Raw genomic sequence first — 18,059 nt, 5'->3', positions numbered from 1 at the left:
TCATTTCCCCCAAAACACACATGCTAACCCCTTTTGGTCGTTTACCCAAAAACACACATGCTAACCCCTTTGGTCATTTACCCTAAAACACACATGCTAACCCCTTTGGTCATTTACCCCAAAACACACATGCTAACCCCTTTGGTCATTTCATCCAAAATACACATGCTAACCCCTTTGGTCATTTACCCCAAAACACACATGCTAACCCCTTTGGTCATTTCATCCAAAACATACATGCTTACCCCTTTGGTCATATCATCCAAAACACACATGCTAACCCCTTTGTTCATTTACCCCAAAACACACATACTAACCCCTTTGGTCATTTACCCCAAAACACACATGCTAACCCCTTTTGGTCGTTTACCCCAAAACACCCATGCTAACCCCTTTGGTCATTTACCCTAAAACACACATGCTAACCCCTTTGGTAATTTACCCCAAAACACACATGCTAACCCCTTTGGTCATTTCATCCAAAATACACATGCTAACCCCTTTGGTAATTTACCCCAAAACACACATGCTAACCCCTTTGGTCATTTCATCCAAAACACACATGCTAACCCCTTTGGTCATTTCATCCAAAACACAAATGCTAACCCCTTTGGTCATTTCATCCAAAATACACATGCTAACCCCTTTGGTCATTTCATCCAAAACACACATGCTAACCCCTTTGGTCATTTCATCCAAAACACACATGCCAACCCCTTTGGTTATTTCATCCAAAACATAACCTTTAGTCATCCGCTTATCTGTACTTCTACTTGAGTTAAGGATGTGTGTACTTTCTCCATCTCTGTGTGACTGTTTTGGAAGAGTTTCTGAACCGTCAGTTTGTTTTGTACGAACACCAATCAGGAGGACGTATGTCTGCCAGATGTTTAAGTGCCAAGTGACATTTTGCTTGAATTGCTTTACCAATAAAGTACACTGACCATTGCAATCTGTCTTTGTCCACTTTATGTATAAAACATAAAAAGTACAAATTACATTAAAACACTAGATAGTAGGGCACTGTAACAATCATAGTGAGTAAAAGGCACATAATAGAATCTGAAGCATGATAACAATACACTGAGACCAAACAGTACACATTGACTACAATGAAACACATCCAAACTGAATTCTGGGAGTTGTAGTTTGCATCTATCTCTTCAGGACGGAGGAAGCAGTCTTCAAGGCGGCTAAGGACCTCTCCAGCTCCTTGCGTTTCCTCTCCAGTGCTGAGGATACACAGTGATAGGATGAGATCTTTCCGTCAGAAGGCAGGCCGGACAGACTTGCACGACACTGAAGAGTGATGACTTCGTTTATTAGGCGAGCTGGGATCATGTGACTTCCCCACGACAGAGTGGTCAACATGAGTGAAGAACATGTCTCACAGGCGTCCTGTATATAATGGCTGGGACAGTACAAATATAGTGACCACAAAACATGCCCTTAAACACCACAAACTTCACTAATGATGCAAATTGGAAATGGCCCACAGTTGATAGCGTCGAAACTCATTGTTTGTACTATTCTCGTCATCTTGCTCTTTCCAGAGGTTGAACAGAGCACATTCCCATATCTATATGTGTATTGTCAGAGGCCCACTGCCCGACCACATCAAGGGACAATCCTCACATGCAGAAACTCTGCATATCACACAGCTAATGGTAATATAAATAATAAAAGTACCGGTAATAGTAATAATATTATGACTTAAGTATGTAATAAAATATGAAGATTTCAGGCAATTAACACATCTGAAGACATATTTCTAATCTAGTCATAATGGCTCAGTTTCTCTGACATGGATTAAGCCAAGTCCTAGACTACAATTTCTTTAAATTGGAGATCTTTGTTTACACAGCGAATGCATGCATGGCATGTTCATGTACCTGTTCATGCCCTGTGTGTCCCTAGGTGGTCAGCTGGGCTCAGGCCCACTCCAGAGTAACTGTTGCTCTCACCTTTCCAATGCTCCGTCACCAAGAAGTTCAGCTTCCCGGAAGCCTCCAGCACCCTCAGGGACAAGTCGTAGTCTGGAAGAGACACACAGTCAACTAGAGATCCAGTGTGATAGGAGATGTATGATGTCCTAAATATGCAGTCTCTGACACAACAATATGCATATGCCTACACAAGAATGAATTAGGCTAGACCCTTGCCCCCTCCATCTCGCCCTCCCCCTCCTCCCTCTCCCCCTGTTTCTCCCCTGTCCCTCTAACCTTCCCTCTCCCTCCTCTCCCCCTCCTTCTCCCCCTCCCTCCCTCCCTCTCCCCCTCCCTCTCTCCCTCTCCCCCTCCCTCTCCCCCTCCCTCTCCCCCTGTTTCTCCCCCTCCCTCTCCCCCTCCCTCTCACCCTCCCTCCCCCTCAGTCAGTCACGGTCGTCCTCACCCTCCTGAGTGGCCTGATCAGTCAGGATCCTGTGGGATATGTCACTCATGTCTGAGATGAAAGTGTTAAAGATGTCTGCCGTGCAGCCTGCCTGGTTGCAGTTCCTCCAGAACAGCACGGAGCTGGGAGACGTGGGGACGTGGCAGCCCTCGGGGGAGGAGGGGGATGCCACGGTGTGGGTACTGGGGGAGCCCTGGGGCCCGCTGGGCAGGGTGGGGTCGCTGGGCAGGGTGGGCCCACTGGTCGGAGGGGAGGCAGGGATGGACGCGGGACTGGCTCCAGCACCAGTCGCTGTGAAGGACAGGACAGCTGCTGGTTACATCACCTTCACTGTCACCTACGTGTGTTATGTTGCTTGAATAATAATAAACTGTCCTTATACTGTTTGTTAAAGCTTCCTCGTGTCTGGTTAGGTATTTTGTAAGATGTGACTAGGAAACGCCTGCGACACTAGACTGTAGTGTTCTTCAGGGGTGCCAGGGGGGTCTAATGTTGGAGGTGATGTGTAGGTACCTGGGAACTGAGATAAGGGCAGGATGGTCACAGACAGGAGTAAGCTCTCTGACTCGTTATCCTGGGAGAACAGGAAGACAGTACCAGGCTTTACAATGTGTACCACTCTCAGTGTGTACCAGTGGATTACAGTGTGTGGGGGGCTTCAGTGTAAACTCACACAGTCAATGGAAGTATCTTCATCTCTGTTCTGAGGAAGGGCGTGTCCTGAAGATGAATGAGCAAGTGTGTTATTGATCGTGGGTATGTGTGTGCGTGTGCTTTGGTTGTGTGTGTGTGTGTGTTTTAGGGGAAGGTATGTGTGTGTTGTTAAGGGAGTGCAGGCATGTCGTGTGATCTGGACCTGAGGTAGAAGCTGCAGCAGAGTCTGCATGGTGACTATGAGGAGCTTGAGGAGGTACAGCCACCTATGAGAGAGGCAGACAGATAGAGAGAGGGAGACAGATAGAGAGAGGCAGACAGATAGGGGCAGACAGAGAGAGAGAGGCAGACAGATAGAGAGGGAGACAGATAGAGAGAGGGAGACAGATAGAAAGTGGCAGACAGATAGAGAGAGGCAGACAGATAGAGAGAGGGAGACAGATAGAGAGAGGCAGACAGATAGAGAGAGGGAGACAGATAGAGAGAGGCAGACAGATAGAGAGAGGCAGACAGATAGAGAGAGGCAGACAGATAGAGAGAGGGAGGGAGAACTATCAGTTATCACAGGCAAGGTGTGTGCAGGGAAGTGATATGCCGCTCAGTGTAGCAAGAGGCTGGGGTTTGGGGGTGTTGGTGCTTACCGTGGCGTCTTGCCACAGTCCACTGTTCTCTAGGTCAGACTCCAGCGGGGCACACTCCATGTCCACCGTGCCGTCATCCTCACCTGCAGCCAGACCAGCGAAGAGACAGAACCAGAGTCACAGTCCCTCCACATGGCACAGTCCCTGCACACAGGCCCCTCTGGAGCTAGCAGGACCACAGCATGGGGATCCAGGCATCTCTTAGAAGCGTGACAAACCTGAATCTGAATCTTCAATGACCAGCCTTCTCTTCCTCTTGAAGTGCAAGGGCGAGTGTTGTCGAGGCATCCCATTGTCCTGCCTGTGACAGGAAATACACAACAGACTGTACTGAGTCACTGTAACAGACTGTACTGAGTCACTGCAACAGGCCGTACTGAGTCACTGTAACAGACTGTACTGAGTCACTGTAACAGACTGTACTGAGTCACTGTAACAGGCCGTACTGAGTCACTGTAACAAACTGTACTGAGTTACTGTAACAGACTGTACTGAGTCACTGTAACAGACTGTACTGAGTCACTGTAACAGGCCGTACTGAGTCCATTTAATTTAAGGCCCTATGTTTTTATGATCTAAAGATTAACGGTGTTAGCAGATTGAGTTTATGAATTGTTGTACTTCTTGGTTTCAGTTGCTAAACATTACCAACTATAAAAACAACCCAGTGAAAGGAAAGCATGCAAGCATTCAGAAGCAAATCCATCTCCACATCACTTACTTTAAACTGCTGGTTCTCTGTCAAAAAGGTAAAAGTTACAATGAGTTTGTTTCACGTGAAAAACGCACTTTCATACAGAATGCCTCTTTGAGTGCTGCACGGATATTTTGTTTTTGTTGTTGTTGTCAGGTAGAGGTCAGTGGTAGACCTTGGGAGACGTGCACTTGTGGTTTCTAGATGGGTCAGAATCACATCCACCAGAAGGTCCTGCCTCAGCATAATCAGAGCCTAACAACAGCCACATGACAACACAGTCAGTCACTGTACAAGAAAGAGGCTATACATGGCTGTTCATGATTGATATGCAGATTTTGTGTTCAGAGAGGTTTCTCTACTTCTAGGGTCATAGGTCACGTGGTATACTTTACACAAGGTCTATATATGACTTAGGGCCTCCCTTGCGAGAAACGTACTAAAGCTGGGAGTCAGATGGCTAAGCGGTTAGGGAATCGGACTAGTAATCTGAGGGTTGCCATATCGATTCCCAGCCGTGGCAAATGACGTTGTGTCCTTGGGCAAGGCACTTCACCCTACTTGCCTCGGGGGGAATGTCCCTGTACTTACTGTAAGTCGCTCTGGATAAGAGCGTTTGCTAAATGACTAAATGTAAATGTAAAGCTTCTAGAAAGTTCCTGAAAGAAACACAGCGGCACAACTTCAGACTCACCATTAAAAGACAAAGCTCGGCGAAAAGGCACCTTTACTCTGTTTGAAACTTCTGTTGAAACTTCAGCATCAAAACACAACACAATATTATGAAAAGCAGAAATGGGTTCACCGGATTCTGACATAAGGTGTATTTGAATGGTGGGAAAAGCATAAATATGATCAAAACTTAAAACCCAACACTCACTCTTAGTTGATCCATGCTTCTTACAGTAGACCCTACAACACAGAAACACTCAGATGGATCACAGCCTTGCTGTGACACATGCACATTTTCAATAAGGCTAAATAACATACCACATGCTTGGAAAAAAAAATATTAAAGTTGACTAACTTGTAGGTTCCGTTCACGCGATCCTCGATGATTTCTGCTCCATCTTTCCTGGCACAGGGGTAGTGGTACGTCCTCTTGCACTTCTTCACCTCACAACCCACAGTGGCTCCTTTCACATTGCACTCGTGGCATGACTGGGGATGGGGCACAGTGACATTACATTTAGTCATTTAGCAGACGCTCTTATCCAGAGCGACTTACAGTAAGTACAGGGACATTCTCCCCGAGGCAAGTAGGGTGAAGTGCCTTGCCCAAGGACACAACGTCATTTGGCACAGCCGAGAATTGAACCAACAACCATCTGTTTAATAGCCCAACTACCTAACCGCTCAGCCATCTGACCCCTGACATAGCAGAGATGAAAAGCAAAGCTGGTATAAAGGAGGAAGATGATGATTACATGGGAATTGTCAAGAATTACAGATTTCTTTTAGAAGATAAACCGCACCCCACCATGGGAGCTTCTACAATGAAGTATTGTCTACATCCTGTAGTCCTAGTGCCGTTGTGTAGCGCAGGCATGACGCTCTAAAGCCCCTTTCCCCCTACTACTCACATCTATATCAATGCAACAGAGCTTGAAAGCATGATATTGATCTTTGCTGCTCTTAAAGGTGGTGTTCTAACTCTACGTAGGTTTGAAGGAGGTCTTTCTTTTTGGCATCTGAAAGCCTACGCGAGTGGGCAAAATCCGGACGTCTGGTCGCCCTACCTAGGGCCCATATCAGTTAACAAATAATTTAACTTTTTAAATATTTTTGGTATAGAGAAAGCAGTGACTAAAGTTCAGTTTCGTTGGCAACTGGCCACCTTACCAGTCTGTTGCCGCGCCGTATCTCTTTCTCAACATCGTCCACAGAAAACCCACACAGACTGTCGTCCACCGGCGAGTTCTGGCAGTAAAGACCCGATGAATACAGCTGAAATCATCAAGAGAAAGCATTCAGGCCTAATGTAACCGTCAAATGGCTCCGTTTCTATTTTACTCTAATACTATGGTTGAAGAAAATTATACTACTATCTAGGCTATAACTTGTCAACCAGCTGCCAAATACGGAACTGTCCAACACATGTTGTGAGCTAACGAGCAAGTTCTTGTTATTCTTACCAGACAATTCTCGTGAGCAGTCACTGAGTTCTTACTTGATAGTGGTCCAGTTCCCCGGTTCTCCCCTGCACACTGACAAAGTGCACATATCCTTTTCTGATTCATTATGCAAAAGGTTTTGTAGCTATTACAAAATGTGAGTGAATAACTGGCTGCATAACTGGCCACCTCCACTTGAATATAAGTTTCGTTTCTGTAATAGACCCGACATTGATGTCAATCTTTGGTATTCGGGTTGCCAGGTCTGCCTTCATCCCTCCTATGCCTAAATGTTAGCTAATTGTAATGTAATTTGAAATATTACTGTACATACATTGTTAAAAATCATATATCGTCATTTAGGACATGACTGGTGTTTCCGGAGTTGTTTATTCTTGAAAACCCGTTAGACATATTGTTGGTAAGGGAAATCACATTGAACATAGGCTATATCAAGGCAGTCTAGCAATAATGTAAACTCAGAACAAGTCGCAAATGCGTCTGGAACCTCTGTTCATTTTCGATTTCCAAGGTGCGTTGTCATAGGCGCAGACCACATGGATAAATAGTGGATGTGGAGTTTCATTGGCTCTTGTGTTATTCACGTTTTGGATGTGCAGTCCCTTTGACACCTCTTGGCCACCGTATTTGACTCTTATTGGATAGTGTCGATTAAATATAAGACAAGAAAATAATGTTTATTACTACAAGTCCTTTATAAAAAAAACAACAACTGACTAACCAATACATTCACAACTGTTGTGAATCTTAATATACAATAGAACATCTCCGATTTCATAAACATCTGGTGATGATAATGAACATTATCTACAATACATACATGTGGCCTTTGTAATAAGTTAAACCTACACTGTTTTCTGAGTTGTTCACAATATAGATGTTTTTTTTTGTTTTGTTTTACACAAATACAATGGCTAAACTGTTTCAATGTTATAGTCGTATCACATAACTTTTTATGTCAGTTTAATTTGTGATGGACACACATCACAGATGTAAAACGACAGTTTAGAAAGTAACATGAAGAAAAATCAGTTGCCAGCCAATATATCAATGCAAATAGCTTTTTAAAACAAAAGTGAAATGTTTTGAACAAGAAAAAGACAAATGACAGAGACGTGAGAAAGATAAGCGGATGGCATCAGAGACGACAGATGCCTCAGTCATAGAAAACACAGCCACCACGTCGCTATTCCCCTTCCTATCATTCATTCAAATATACACAAATGTTGCACGAGGGGAAAATACGGTTGGTTACCGCAGCGACTAACACTCTTCGAGCAGCAATCTGAAATCTTAAACCATGTCTATTTTTCATGTCATTCATAGTTACAATTTTATTTACAACCACATTTTAAATGCAGTCTTTCGCGTGTGCAGACAGGAATACGTCACAGACCAAAACTGAGCTGTATACGCCACTGAGATGCTAAAACTACTGTCTTAACTCAAAGATCTACTACAATCAACTTGCTCACAGTCGCGCTCCAAGCAGATAGAGTAGCGGAGGGATATCCGCTTATCTACAACTCCATCCAGCGACACTGTGATTACCATTTAACCACAGGGGCGCCAAAGTTCACTCTGTAGAAGGTGCAAAGTGTTCCAGCCCGCATTACGGTATTTGCGTGGCTACTCTTTTATAGGGGACATCACAGCATGGTTTTGGATCACGTCAGAACAGGTCATTTCTATGATATACATACATGGATGGGAGGTTGTAGTCAGTTCTTGGATAAACCCAGTTGTAGCAGCTGACCAGCATTCTGCTAATCTGATTGGCTTTGAGGGAGTAGTGTGTGTGTGTGTGGGGGGAGGGGGGGGGGTTCTGCTGTTAAAGAGAAAGTGCTATCACAGTACATCTGGCTGAGGGAGCCTAGAGGGAGCCTGGGGGCCATGCTTCAGGGCTGGGCTCCAGGGCTCCAGGGCTCAGGGTGGAGGCGGGAGGTGTAGAGCCTGGGTCCAGGGGCAGGTGGAGGAGTCACGGCTTGATCTCAGAGTAGCTGGTGTAGGTTTCACTACAGCTGGAGGACGCACTGAGGTTCCCTGAACCACTGCCCTCTGGAACACACACACACACAGTTTTGAGGGTTAGCCAGCACAAGATAAGACACATGAGCACATATAGGTTGACATACTGTATGTACATTTTAATATGGAGTCAGGTGGCTGAGCGGTGAGGGAGTCGGACTAGTAATCTGAAGGTTGCCGGATTGATTCCCAGCCGTGTCAAATGACGTTGTGTCCTTGGGCAAGGCACTTCACCCTACTTGCCTCGGGGGGAATGTCCCTGTATTTACTGTAAGTCGCTCTGGATAAGAACGTCTGCTAAATGACTAAATGTAAAAATGTGTGGTTGAGTCCCACACACACATCTGAGTGTCTGTGTCCCACCTGAGCTGAGGGAATGGCAGGACTTGGACTCTTCTATGACCGTGAGAAGGTTGGCAGCAGGCAGCCAGCCCTCCTTACTGGTCTTCAGGTTACGGACAAACCTACAGGCACAACAGCATTAACATACGAGATACATTGGCTCAGCTGATACCTTAAAAAAACGTAAATCATAAATACATAATCCATCATTCATCCTCAGAACCACAACCAGGAAAGGGAATCATTCAAGGCCAATCACAATACAGGAAACTGAGTTCTTACCACTGTCCCTCCTCCCCCTCCTTGACCAGCTGCACCACGTCTCCACTCTTGACTGACAGCTCCTGGGACCCCGCCCTCTCGTAGTCAGACACCACCGTGTATTTCCCAGCGGTCTGGTGGCGGGAGAGAGGAGAGCACTGGTGAGCTGCTGTACGATCGCGTTGACAGAAATATTCCTTGAAACAACCTCGTTGTTTAAACTGATCTCTTCAGGAACATAGATTTGTTTTCAGATGTGGTTGGACAGGATTTTTTTGTTGTATAATTGAGGACCCAGTCTTGAAATAAAATATAAATGTTCTTAAATGAAAAGTAGGAGAGGTACAAATGAGCCGTTTCCAAACAGTGGGTGAATGTCCCATCCATGTATAATGAAACCTCTCTTTAACTTGCTTTGCCTTTCACTCTCTCCCTGACACACACACACACACACATTAACACACACACACACGCACACACACGCACACACACATTAACACACACTGAGGCACCAGCAGGCATGCTGGGTAACTGACCACTTTCTTTCTGCTCTCATCCTCAGGGTCGGAGTTCATTGGATCCTCAGCACTGGAATAACCGTCATTCTCCTCCGATGCGTCCAATGAGAGTGAAGCCTTTGTCCAGCCTAGAACAGCAACAGCAGGACAATAGTGTTAGGATTAGATTTTCAATTATCCTACTACACACACACACATACACACACACACACACACACAGGAGATCACCATGGAGACCACTCAGGTTCACAGCCCTCCTAGCTACTCTAGGGACCCAGGAACACATGCACACCACGACTGTGGTTTTATTTCCTTTTGGAAAGGGTTAAGCATTGGCATATCTCAATCTACTTTCGAAGTAGTTATCGAGATGTGGTCATGCATGGAATGTGTGTGTGTGTGTTTGAGAAGTGGAGGTTGGTTCAGCGAAGACGTGAAGGAGGGTGAGGATGTTTAGGGATCCACGGTAACAGCCCCATAGTGCCACACGGGTGAAGCCTCACACCAACAATATCAGTGCAGTGCCTATACACCTCGCGTCCGGCGTGCACACTGTACCTTTCCTCCGGACCTGTAAGAGACTAGAGGTGCTGAACCACCTAACTCTGCCCGGGAGGAGGCGAGATTCTGGGGCAGCGTCTGAGGAAACACAGCCAGTCACTCTCTGGAGCACACCTCCGTACATCTACCACCACTTTCACTCGCCTACCCAAGATATGCATCGCTTGTGTACTGTTCTGCATGTCAACTCTGTGACAGGGAGGAATCTTTTAAGGTGACCCAGAGGAGTTTCACTTGTACACATTATCAGCTAGTAGCCAACAGAGGCTAGAAGTCATAAACTGCTGGGGCTAAAGCCATAACATGTAGATGTACGACCACATATGATCCAGGGAATACAGGAGGTTTTGTCAGTGAGAGGAGTTTTAGGATGCTCCATAGGGCCCTCCAGTTTCCGCCCTCCCCCTGAGAGCCCCCAGGTTCTGCCCTCCCCTGAGGGCCCTCCAGGTTCTGCCCTCCCCTGAAAGCCCCCAGGTTCTGCCCTCCCCTGAGGAACCCCAGGTTCTGTCCCCCCCTGAAGGCCCTCCAGGTTCTGCCCTCCCCTGAGGGCCCTCCAGGTTCTGCCCTCCCCTGAGGGCCCTCCAGGTTCTGCCCTCTCCTGAGGGCCTCCAGGTTCTGCCCTCCGCTGAGAGCCCCCAGGTTCTGCCCTCCCCTGAGGAACCCCAGGTTTTGCCCTCCCCTGAGGGCCCTCCAGGTTCTGCCCTCCCCTGAGGGCCTCCAGGTTCTGCCCTCCCCTGAGGGCCTCCAAGTTCTGCCCTCCCCTGAGGAACCCCAGGTTCTGCCCTCCCCTGAGGGCCCTCCAGGTTCTGCCCTCCCCTGAGGGCCTCCAGGTTCTGCCCTCCCCTGAGGAACCCCAGGTTCTGCCCTCCCCTGAGGGCCCTCCAGGTTCTGCCCTCCCCTGAGGGCCTCCAGGTTCTGCCCTCCCCTGAGGGCCCTCCAGGTTCTGCCCTCCCCTGAGGGCCTCCAGGTTCTTCCCTCCCCTGAGGGCCTCCAGGTTCTGCCCTCCCCTGAGGAACCCCAGGTTCTGCCCTCCCCTGAGGGCCCTCCAGGTTCTGCCCTCCCCTGAGGAACCCCAGGTTCTGCCCTCCCCTGAGGAACCCCAGGTTCTGCCCTCCCCCGGAGCGTCAACAGGTTCTGTCAGACTACCTTTGAAGCCGAACGGCGTGGGGTCGCTCTTTATCTCATGCCGTTTGGTCTTGTGGTCGGGGCTGGAGAGAGAGCCTGCCAGAGGGGGGAACCAGGGGGAAAGAGGGAGGAGAGAGATCAGAACAGGAACAGCAGGACAGGGTAGAGACAGATGAATAGGGGAAAAAAGAATGAGCGGAATAAAACATTTGACTTTGTGGGATGGAGAGATGGAAAGTTCCCACAGATATAGAGCTACTGTACATGGATTTCTGAACATGGCATACAAACAGACACCAACTGCAAATTAGAGGACCACATACTGATAATGACTATCTCTAACACAGGCTGTTTCTACCATGAAGTCTTGTCTACATCGTGTAGTCCTAGTTCTGTGTTCTACGGATCATCCTATACTAGACCCTCTCTGATATTTAGTCTAAGATTGTCTGGGGTACCTGGTGGAGAGTAGGGCATCATGGGTAAAGTTAAGCTTTTGTCGTCAGATGGGTAGGGCTCTGTGGGAGGAAGGAAGCATGCACATGTGACCTCTGATCTGATGACCTTACAAAGCCCCTCCCACTGACTGATCTGGGAACTGGACCTCAATGAGAGTTGATGTCTCCCACACACTCTCTCACAATCACATCAACTAATCGCATACAAACGACTTTTCCCTCTCCCTGAACTATGACTCTGGTCCATCTTGGATCCACAAACAATGACAGTTAGTCACAGTTAGTTGCATGGCTCAAATGACATGATGAATAATGCGGGTATAGTATGTACTGGTTGCTAATAGGGTTTTGATGCCACCTAGTGGGTTGGTTGGGCTATTACCTCTCTGCCCCTTGAGATTGCTGAAGCCCTGCAAGGTAAAACGCTTTTTAACCGAGGCGGCCCTGTCATATGTTGGGCTGGTCACTGCCTCATCTGGCCCAGGAGAGAGGGAAGAAAAAAAGAGGGAGGGAAGGAAGGAGGAGGTGAGAGAGGAGGAGATGGGAGTGTGGGAGAATAGAGAGAGAAACAGAGGGATGTAGAAAGAGGTACAGAAGGGGAAAGGAGAGGTGACAGGATGGAGAGAAGAGAATAAAGAAGAGAGGAAGAAAAGAGAAGGGAATGGTGTCGATTTTATAAAGGAGAAGAATGCAAATGGAGAATTGAACAGTGAGCGACGATGCAGGCAAGGGGGGGGGGGGGGGAGAGGAAAAAAATACAGATTAGTCATACTATCAGAAAGAATGAAAAACAAGTATTTGTTGGAACAGAAGAAACAAAGGTGAGACTAGGGGTTGAGATCTGAGAGGGAAGATATCAGGAAGTAGTGCCCTCTAAATCAGTCCTCTCTCTCTCCTCACCTTTTCCTTTCTCCAAGGACTTGGGGGAGCAGGAGGAGGAGTTGGCATCAGGGCTGCTTGGCTCTCCCTTCCTCTCGTCTCCCTTCTTGAAGCTTCTCTGGCCCGTCTTAAAAGGACTGGAAGAGACAGGAGAGTCCGTCAGGTCAACACAGACTGCAGGAGCAGACGACCCACAGCTCACGCCATGACAGAGCTGAATCCCTGTTCCTCCTCAACAGAAATGCAGAGGAGCCAGGACAGGGGAGTCGTGTGATCGGCAGAGACAGATGATAGCACAAGAGTCAACCCTGACTTGCAGTTCGGACCTGAGGGGTGACTCACCTGATGCTGACGGGGGGGAACTGGAACACCTGGTCTGCCGCCCTCTGTTGGCTGGCTTCTGAAACACACGGATGGGGAGGAGCCACATCCGGGCATCCGTGAGTATAGGGAACCACAGAGAACCACAGGGAACCACAGGGAACCACAGATAAGTATAGAGAACCACAGGGAACCACAGAGAAGTATAGAGAACCACAGGGAACCACAGAAGTATAGAACCACAGAGAACCACAGGGAACCACAGAGAAGTATAGGGAACCACAGAGAAGAACAGAGAACCACAAGGAAGTATAGGGAACCACAGGAAAGTACAGGTAATTACAGAGACACTGCACTATGTAGGTTGGAGGTACATGTATAAACTGTCTCTAGGGTGTGTGTACCAGTGGTCGTACCTCTGTAGGCCTCCAGCTGTGTGGTCAGAACCTTCCGGATCTCGTTCACCCATGTGGTCTTCACCTGCGCCGTGGGCGCCTGCAACACAAGGTTCAGTATTCTCATCTCACATACATCGTGTGTGTGTGTGTTGTGTGTGTGTTGTGTGTGTGTGTGTGTACCTGTACGATGTAGACCTCCTCTCTGGAGTTGCACCAGATCTCAAACTTCTTGTTGTCTCCCTTGGCGTTCTCAGTGATGCCTACAGCACTCATCTGGAGAACACAAACACACACAGACAAACACACACACACACAAATATTAAAACATTTACCTCCAGACTTAAAAAAAAATATAAAATGACAACAAATGTTTACGTCCACGAAGGTATGATGATATTGTTCTGTGCTTGTAGAGCGAGGCGGCCCGTGTGTCAGTGTGTCTCACATTGAGGCTCTGTTTGTAGCTGTAGGAGGGGGCCTTCTCGTAGCCCTCCCCGCTCTCCTCCCTCCTCTTGCAGAACAGCAGGGCCTTCTCGTGCAGGAACAGGTGCCTCTGCATGGGCTTGAAGCGCGCCAGGTCCTTGACCTTGGCGTGACCCTTCTTGTGCTCCGTCCACACGCTGAAGGATCCCTGCATCAGGAGACGGCCCAGGTCCGACAGGTTGGCCTATCAGAGAGAGAGACGGGGTCAGAGGTCATGGTGACGCTGTCTCATGTATGTGTCTGAATGAGTACAATATCGTTTTCTGTGCAGTGTCAATGTTCCGTGTGCAATGTCACTGTTCCGTGTGCTGTGTCTCTGTTCTGTGTGCCATGTCACTGTTCCGTGTGCCATGTCACTGTTCCGTGTGCTATGTCACTGTTCCGTGTGCCATGTCACTGTTCCGTGTGCTGTGTCTCTGTTCTCTGTTCCGTGTGCTATGTCACTGTTCCGTGTGCTGTGTCTCTGCTCTCTGTTCCGTGTGCTATGTCACTGTTCCGTGTGCTATGTCACTGTTCCGTGTGCTGCGTCACTGTTCCGTGTGCTATGTCAGGGCTCCTGACCTCGTATCCGGTGATGGCGATGAGGTGCATGGAGTCGTTGACGGCCTTCAGGATGCCCAGGATGGAGGTCAGTGCCTCCTGCAGGTCCTCAGTGCCTTCACAGCCCTTACTGTACTTCAGCATCTCCTGGAGCACGCACGCACACACACACACACACACACACCATGATGAGTGTGTGGGTCAGCATGCAGCCGGAGGGCAGCGTGGAGCCGTGGTGTCTGGTGGTACCTTGAGCAGCAGTTGGTACTTGGTGATCCTCTGGACAGGCTTCAGCAGGTAGGAGTCCAGCCCCAGCTTGTGTTCCAGCTTCTTCTGACACTCCTGGTGACACATCACACTGTCAGGGCGGCTTCACATGGGACACTCAGCTGTTTGGTTTATAACTGAGGATGTGGGGGTCAGATGGCTGAGTTAGGAAGTTGGGCTATGAATCAGAAGGTTGTTGGTTCGATTCCCGGCCGTGCATAATGACGTTGTGTCTTGTGGCAAGGCACTTCTTCCTACTTGCCTCGGGGGAATGTCCCTGTACTTACTGTAAGTCGCTCTGGATAAGAGCGTCTGCTAAATGACTAAATGTAAAATGTAAATGTGGCCATTAAATATGATTTTCTTAATCATAAAGAAAAGTGTGTCGGGAGGGTTTTTTGTGTGTGAGTGTGGTTGGGTGTGAGTGTGGTTGGGTGTGAGTGTGGTTGGGTGTGAGTGTGGTTGGGTGTGCGTGTGGTTGGGTGTGCGTGTGGTTGGGTGTGAGTGTGGTTGGGTGTGAGTGTGGTTGGGTGTGAGTGTGGTTGGGTGTGAGTGTGGTTGGGTGTGCGTGTGGTTGGGTGTGAGTGTGGTTGGGTGTGAGTGTGGTTGGGTGTGAGTGTGGTTGGGTGTGAGTGTGGTTGGGTGTGCGTGTGGTTGGGTGTGCGTGTGGTTGGGTGTGCGTGTGGTTGGGTGTGAGTGTGGTTGGGTGTGCGTGTGGTTGGGTGTGCGTGTGGTTGGGTGTGAGTGTGGTTGGGTGTGCGTGTGGTTGGGTGTGCGTGTGGTTGGGTGTGCGTGTGGTTGGGTGTGCGTGTGTATGTTTGTGTGTCGGGCTGGTCTACCTGGAAGAAAGCGCAGTCAGAGCAGCTTCTCCACAGGCTCTCAGAGCGAGGCTTGTTCTGGCAGTACTGCTCATAGATCTGCAGGTCTGTCATCTGACACAGCAGCAACACAGGGAGTCACAACACAACATCACTCACATCTCCCTCCTCAAGGCACTGCACAGGAGTCCACTGGCTTGTTTCATTCTTTGTACACACACACATATCCATCCATCCATCTCTATCCATCCATCCATCGTCCTCACCCTCTCCAGGAAACAGCGCCCCACCAACTCAGGACAGTCTGTGTATTGCTCCAACTCTGTCAGGAACGTCCTAAAGGGACAGAGAGTATCGAAGAAGGAAAAAAAGGAAGGAAGAGAGATGGAATAATGTGAATAGTTGACATGGGGTATGGTGCATCAGGAAGACACATCAGTCCCAGTGTGAGGGCTGGCCACCAGGGGGAGCTGTGTCACCTCTTGTGGAAGAGGTAGATCTCAGACATGTTGCCAAACAGCACGTCCTTCTTGTTCTGCAGCGGGCCTGGGATGAGGTGGGCCATGGAGGGGTTGTCCATCTCAGAGGCATAGCCCTGGAACACACAGTCAGATAAGGCAGGGAAAATACCACATTCATATGGTAATGGAACCATTGTGTATGTATGCTTTCAGCTGTTACTCCATGGAGACAGGCCCAGTGATGCATGTGTGTGTGTGTGTCCTACCTGCAGCACATGTGTGTGTGTGTGCATGTGTGTACCTGCAGCACACGTGTGTGTGTGTGTACGTGCAGCACGTGTGTGTGTGTCCTACCTGCAGCACACACAGGAGCTCCTCTGCGTAGGCTCTCTCTGTCTCCAGCAGCTCGTTCATCACATGTCTGAAGAACAACAGCCAGCATGTGAGTGAGGTGAGCTACACCACTTCCAGGAGTCGCACTGTATCTACACATATACAGTAAACAATGAACCTATAGTATCTCTATGCTGTATGTTGCTATGCTTTATGGTGTTTATGGTGTTTATGATTATTTAAATTTGAGCCCTGATCCTGCAGTGTGATTGGCCAAGCCCAGGCCCTACCAGCGGACCACTCACCTCCTGAGAACAGCCAGGTTCTCCTCCTCCTCTGACAGGGAGGCGTGTCTGCTGGTGCTGTCACTCCGCTGTAGCCCCTCCCTCTGAGGACACACACACACACACACACACACACACACACACACACACACACACACACACACACACACACACACACACACACACACATGAAGAACTACAGGAGCTGGTACACCTGCACTGGCAGCTGCACCTGCACACACACACACACCATACACAGAGCAAAAACCTGCATAGATAAATGTAGCGCAAGAAGCTCTAGAACAAAGTATGACTTACTGTTTTACAGCCAACTGCATTGTCTGATTCATCTATGCTGTTCTTCTCCGGCTGGACTCTGTGTGCTGGGGGAGAAGAGGGGAGAGGAGGTGAGAGGTGAGAGGAGGAGAGGAGGGGAGAGCAGGAGAGGAGGGGAGAGGGGAGAGGAGGTGAGAGGCATAAGGGCTGGCCAGGTGTGTGTGCAAAATACGAGAAAGTTCTCATATAACACTCAATGATCAGTGTGTGTTTGTGTTATAAGGAGTATCAGGTGTGAATGTTACATAACGACTGTCAGGTGTGTGTGTTATCAGGACTATCAAGTTTGTGTGTTATAAGGACTATCAGGTTTGTGTTATGAAAGGGGTATCAGGTGTGTGTGTGTGTGAGGGCCAGCTCACCTGGTGATGTGAGAGGAGACTTGGTGAAGGCCTCAGGTCTGGGGGCCACAGGCTGCACCGGTCTGGTCTGCTTGGCAGCCAGCTTCTTCAGACTCACCCTCCTCTTGTCAAACATCTCCTGCATGGACGCCTGCTTCAGCAGAAGCTTCTCCACCTGGTCCTGAGGTGAGAGGAGGGGGGCATCAGGGACACGCGCACCAGACGCCCCTCCTGACACGTCCAGAACATGACTGATGGCATGAACGCCACCTTATTTTCAGTGGCCAGATAAATGCTTCATGTTTCACATTAGGGATGCTGTATTTTATATTCAGGTTTATTTCAGAGCGAGAGAGAGAAAAAGCCGAAATACTGGCAGCTCAGATCAAGTTCATGTCCATCCATCTTAGCAAGTAGGAACTGAATCGTAGTAGTAACTCAAATATATTACCAACTGTAGGGTAACAGTAATGATAGGGTGGCAGTAACTAACAGTAGGGACTAGCACAGTGCTGGTGACAGTGTTTGAGGTTGAAAGGGTCATGGCAGGACAGGCATCCTCACCCTGAACTCCTGGCTGAGGATGCTCTGGTAGTCCCTGGCGACGGAGTCCTGGTCCGCCAGCGTGTTTTGCTCCGCCGTATCCAGGTAACGCTCCAGCTCGCGCAGGGCTGACTCCGCCCCCTCGTGGGACTGACACTTGTCCACTGGCTGGGAGGCCAGCAGGTAGATGCCGTCATCACACCACTTAGCTGCCTGGAGAGAGGGAGGGAGAGGGGGAGAGAAGGAT

The 18,059-nt window shown here is 48.7% G+C and overlaps 2 protein-coding genes across 11 annotated transcripts in view; both read right to left on the bottom strand.

Annotated features, from left to right (window-relative positions):
- Window positions 1-954: 954 nt before the first annotated feature.
- On the bottom strand, window positions 955-6,741 carry phf11 (PHD finger protein 11). 6 transcript variants are annotated; one of them, XM_047015266.1, is made up of 15 exons: window positions 6,516-6,741; window positions 6,223-6,327; window positions 5,408-5,541; window positions 5,261-5,292; window positions 5,075-5,134; window positions 4,556-4,635; window positions 4,408-4,424; window positions 3,905-3,987; window positions 3,687-3,769; window positions 3,248-3,311; window positions 3,065-3,111; window positions 2,905-2,965; window positions 2,392-2,682; window positions 1,965-2,036; window positions 955-1,232 (listed from the first exon to the last, which is right to left on the bottom strand). In XM_047015266.1, the coding sequence occupies exons 1-15, from the start codon at window positions 6,618-6,620 to the stop codon at window positions 1,156-1,158; spliced, it is 1,311 nt and encodes a 436-aa protein (XP_046871222.1). In that variant the 5' UTR covers window positions 6,621-6,741; the 3' UTR covers window positions 955-1,155. The 6 variants fall into 6 exon arrangements, 5 of the variants coding, with proteins under 5 accessions (XP_046871222.1, XP_046871217.1, XP_046871221.1 ...); XM_047015261.1 differs by having other exon boundaries at window positions 5,075-5,292; XM_047015265.1 differs by having other exon boundaries at window positions 2,905-2,911; window positions 5,075-5,292.
- A 343-nt stretch (window positions 6,742-7,084) lies between these two features.
- The window catches only part of LOC124463506 (guanine nucleotide exchange factor DBS-like), a 31,365-nt gene continuing 20,390 nt past the window's right edge, over window positions 7,085-18,059 (bottom strand). Inside the window, exons 12-33 of one of the 5 annotated variants that reach the window (XM_047015256.1) lie at window positions 17,834-18,025; window positions 17,291-17,450; window positions 16,911-16,975; window positions 16,614-16,696; window positions 16,330-16,396; window positions 15,994-16,109; window positions 15,781-15,850; window positions 15,536-15,628; window positions 14,679-14,771; window positions 14,451-14,576; window positions 13,852-14,073; window positions 13,587-13,679; window positions 13,425-13,503; window positions 13,030-13,087; window positions 12,709-12,824; window positions 12,191-12,283; window positions 11,809-11,868; window positions 11,372-11,446; window positions 9,683-9,792; window positions 9,168-9,280; window positions 8,907-9,007; window positions 7,085-8,573 (exon numbers count right to left, since the gene is read on the bottom strand). In XM_047015256.1, the coding sequence (XP_046871212.1) occupies window positions 8,494-8,573; window positions 8,907-9,007; window positions 9,168-9,280; window positions 9,683-9,792; window positions 11,372-11,446; window positions 11,809-11,868; window positions 12,191-12,283; window positions 12,709-12,824; window positions 13,030-13,087; window positions 13,425-13,503; window positions 13,587-13,679; window positions 13,852-14,073; window positions 14,451-14,576; window positions 14,679-14,771; window positions 15,536-15,628; window positions 15,781-15,850; window positions 15,994-16,109; window positions 16,330-16,396; window positions 16,614-16,696; window positions 16,911-16,975; window positions 17,291-17,450; window positions 17,834-18,025 (2,265 nt within the window). In that variant the 3' untranslated portion in view covers window positions 7,085-8,493. The remainder of the gene's footprint in view (window positions 8,574-8,906; window positions 9,008-9,167; window positions 9,281-9,682; window positions 9,793-11,371; window positions 11,447-11,808; window positions 11,869-12,190; window positions 12,284-12,708; window positions 12,825-13,029; window positions 13,088-13,424; window positions 13,504-13,586; window positions 13,680-13,851; window positions 14,074-14,450; window positions 14,577-14,678; window positions 14,772-15,535; window positions 15,629-15,780; window positions 15,851-15,993; window positions 16,110-16,329; window positions 16,397-16,613; window positions 16,697-16,910; window positions 16,976-17,290; window positions 17,451-17,833; window positions 18,026-18,059) is intronic. The other 4 variants (XM_047015257.1, XM_047015258.1, XM_047015259.1 and 1 more) reach the window with 4 other exon arrangements.

Source organism: Hypomesus transpacificus, unplaced genomic scaffold (genome assembly GCF_021917145.1).
Source record: "Hypomesus transpacificus isolate Combined female unplaced genomic scaffold, fHypTra1 scaffold_289, whole genome shotgun sequence".
Lineage (NCBI taxonomy): Eukaryota > Metazoa > Chordata > Actinopteri > Osmeriformes > Osmeridae > Hypomesus > Hypomesus transpacificus.
The sequence above is the reverse complement of the archived record's forward strand: the minus strand, read 5'-3'. Positions and strand labels throughout refer to the sequence as shown.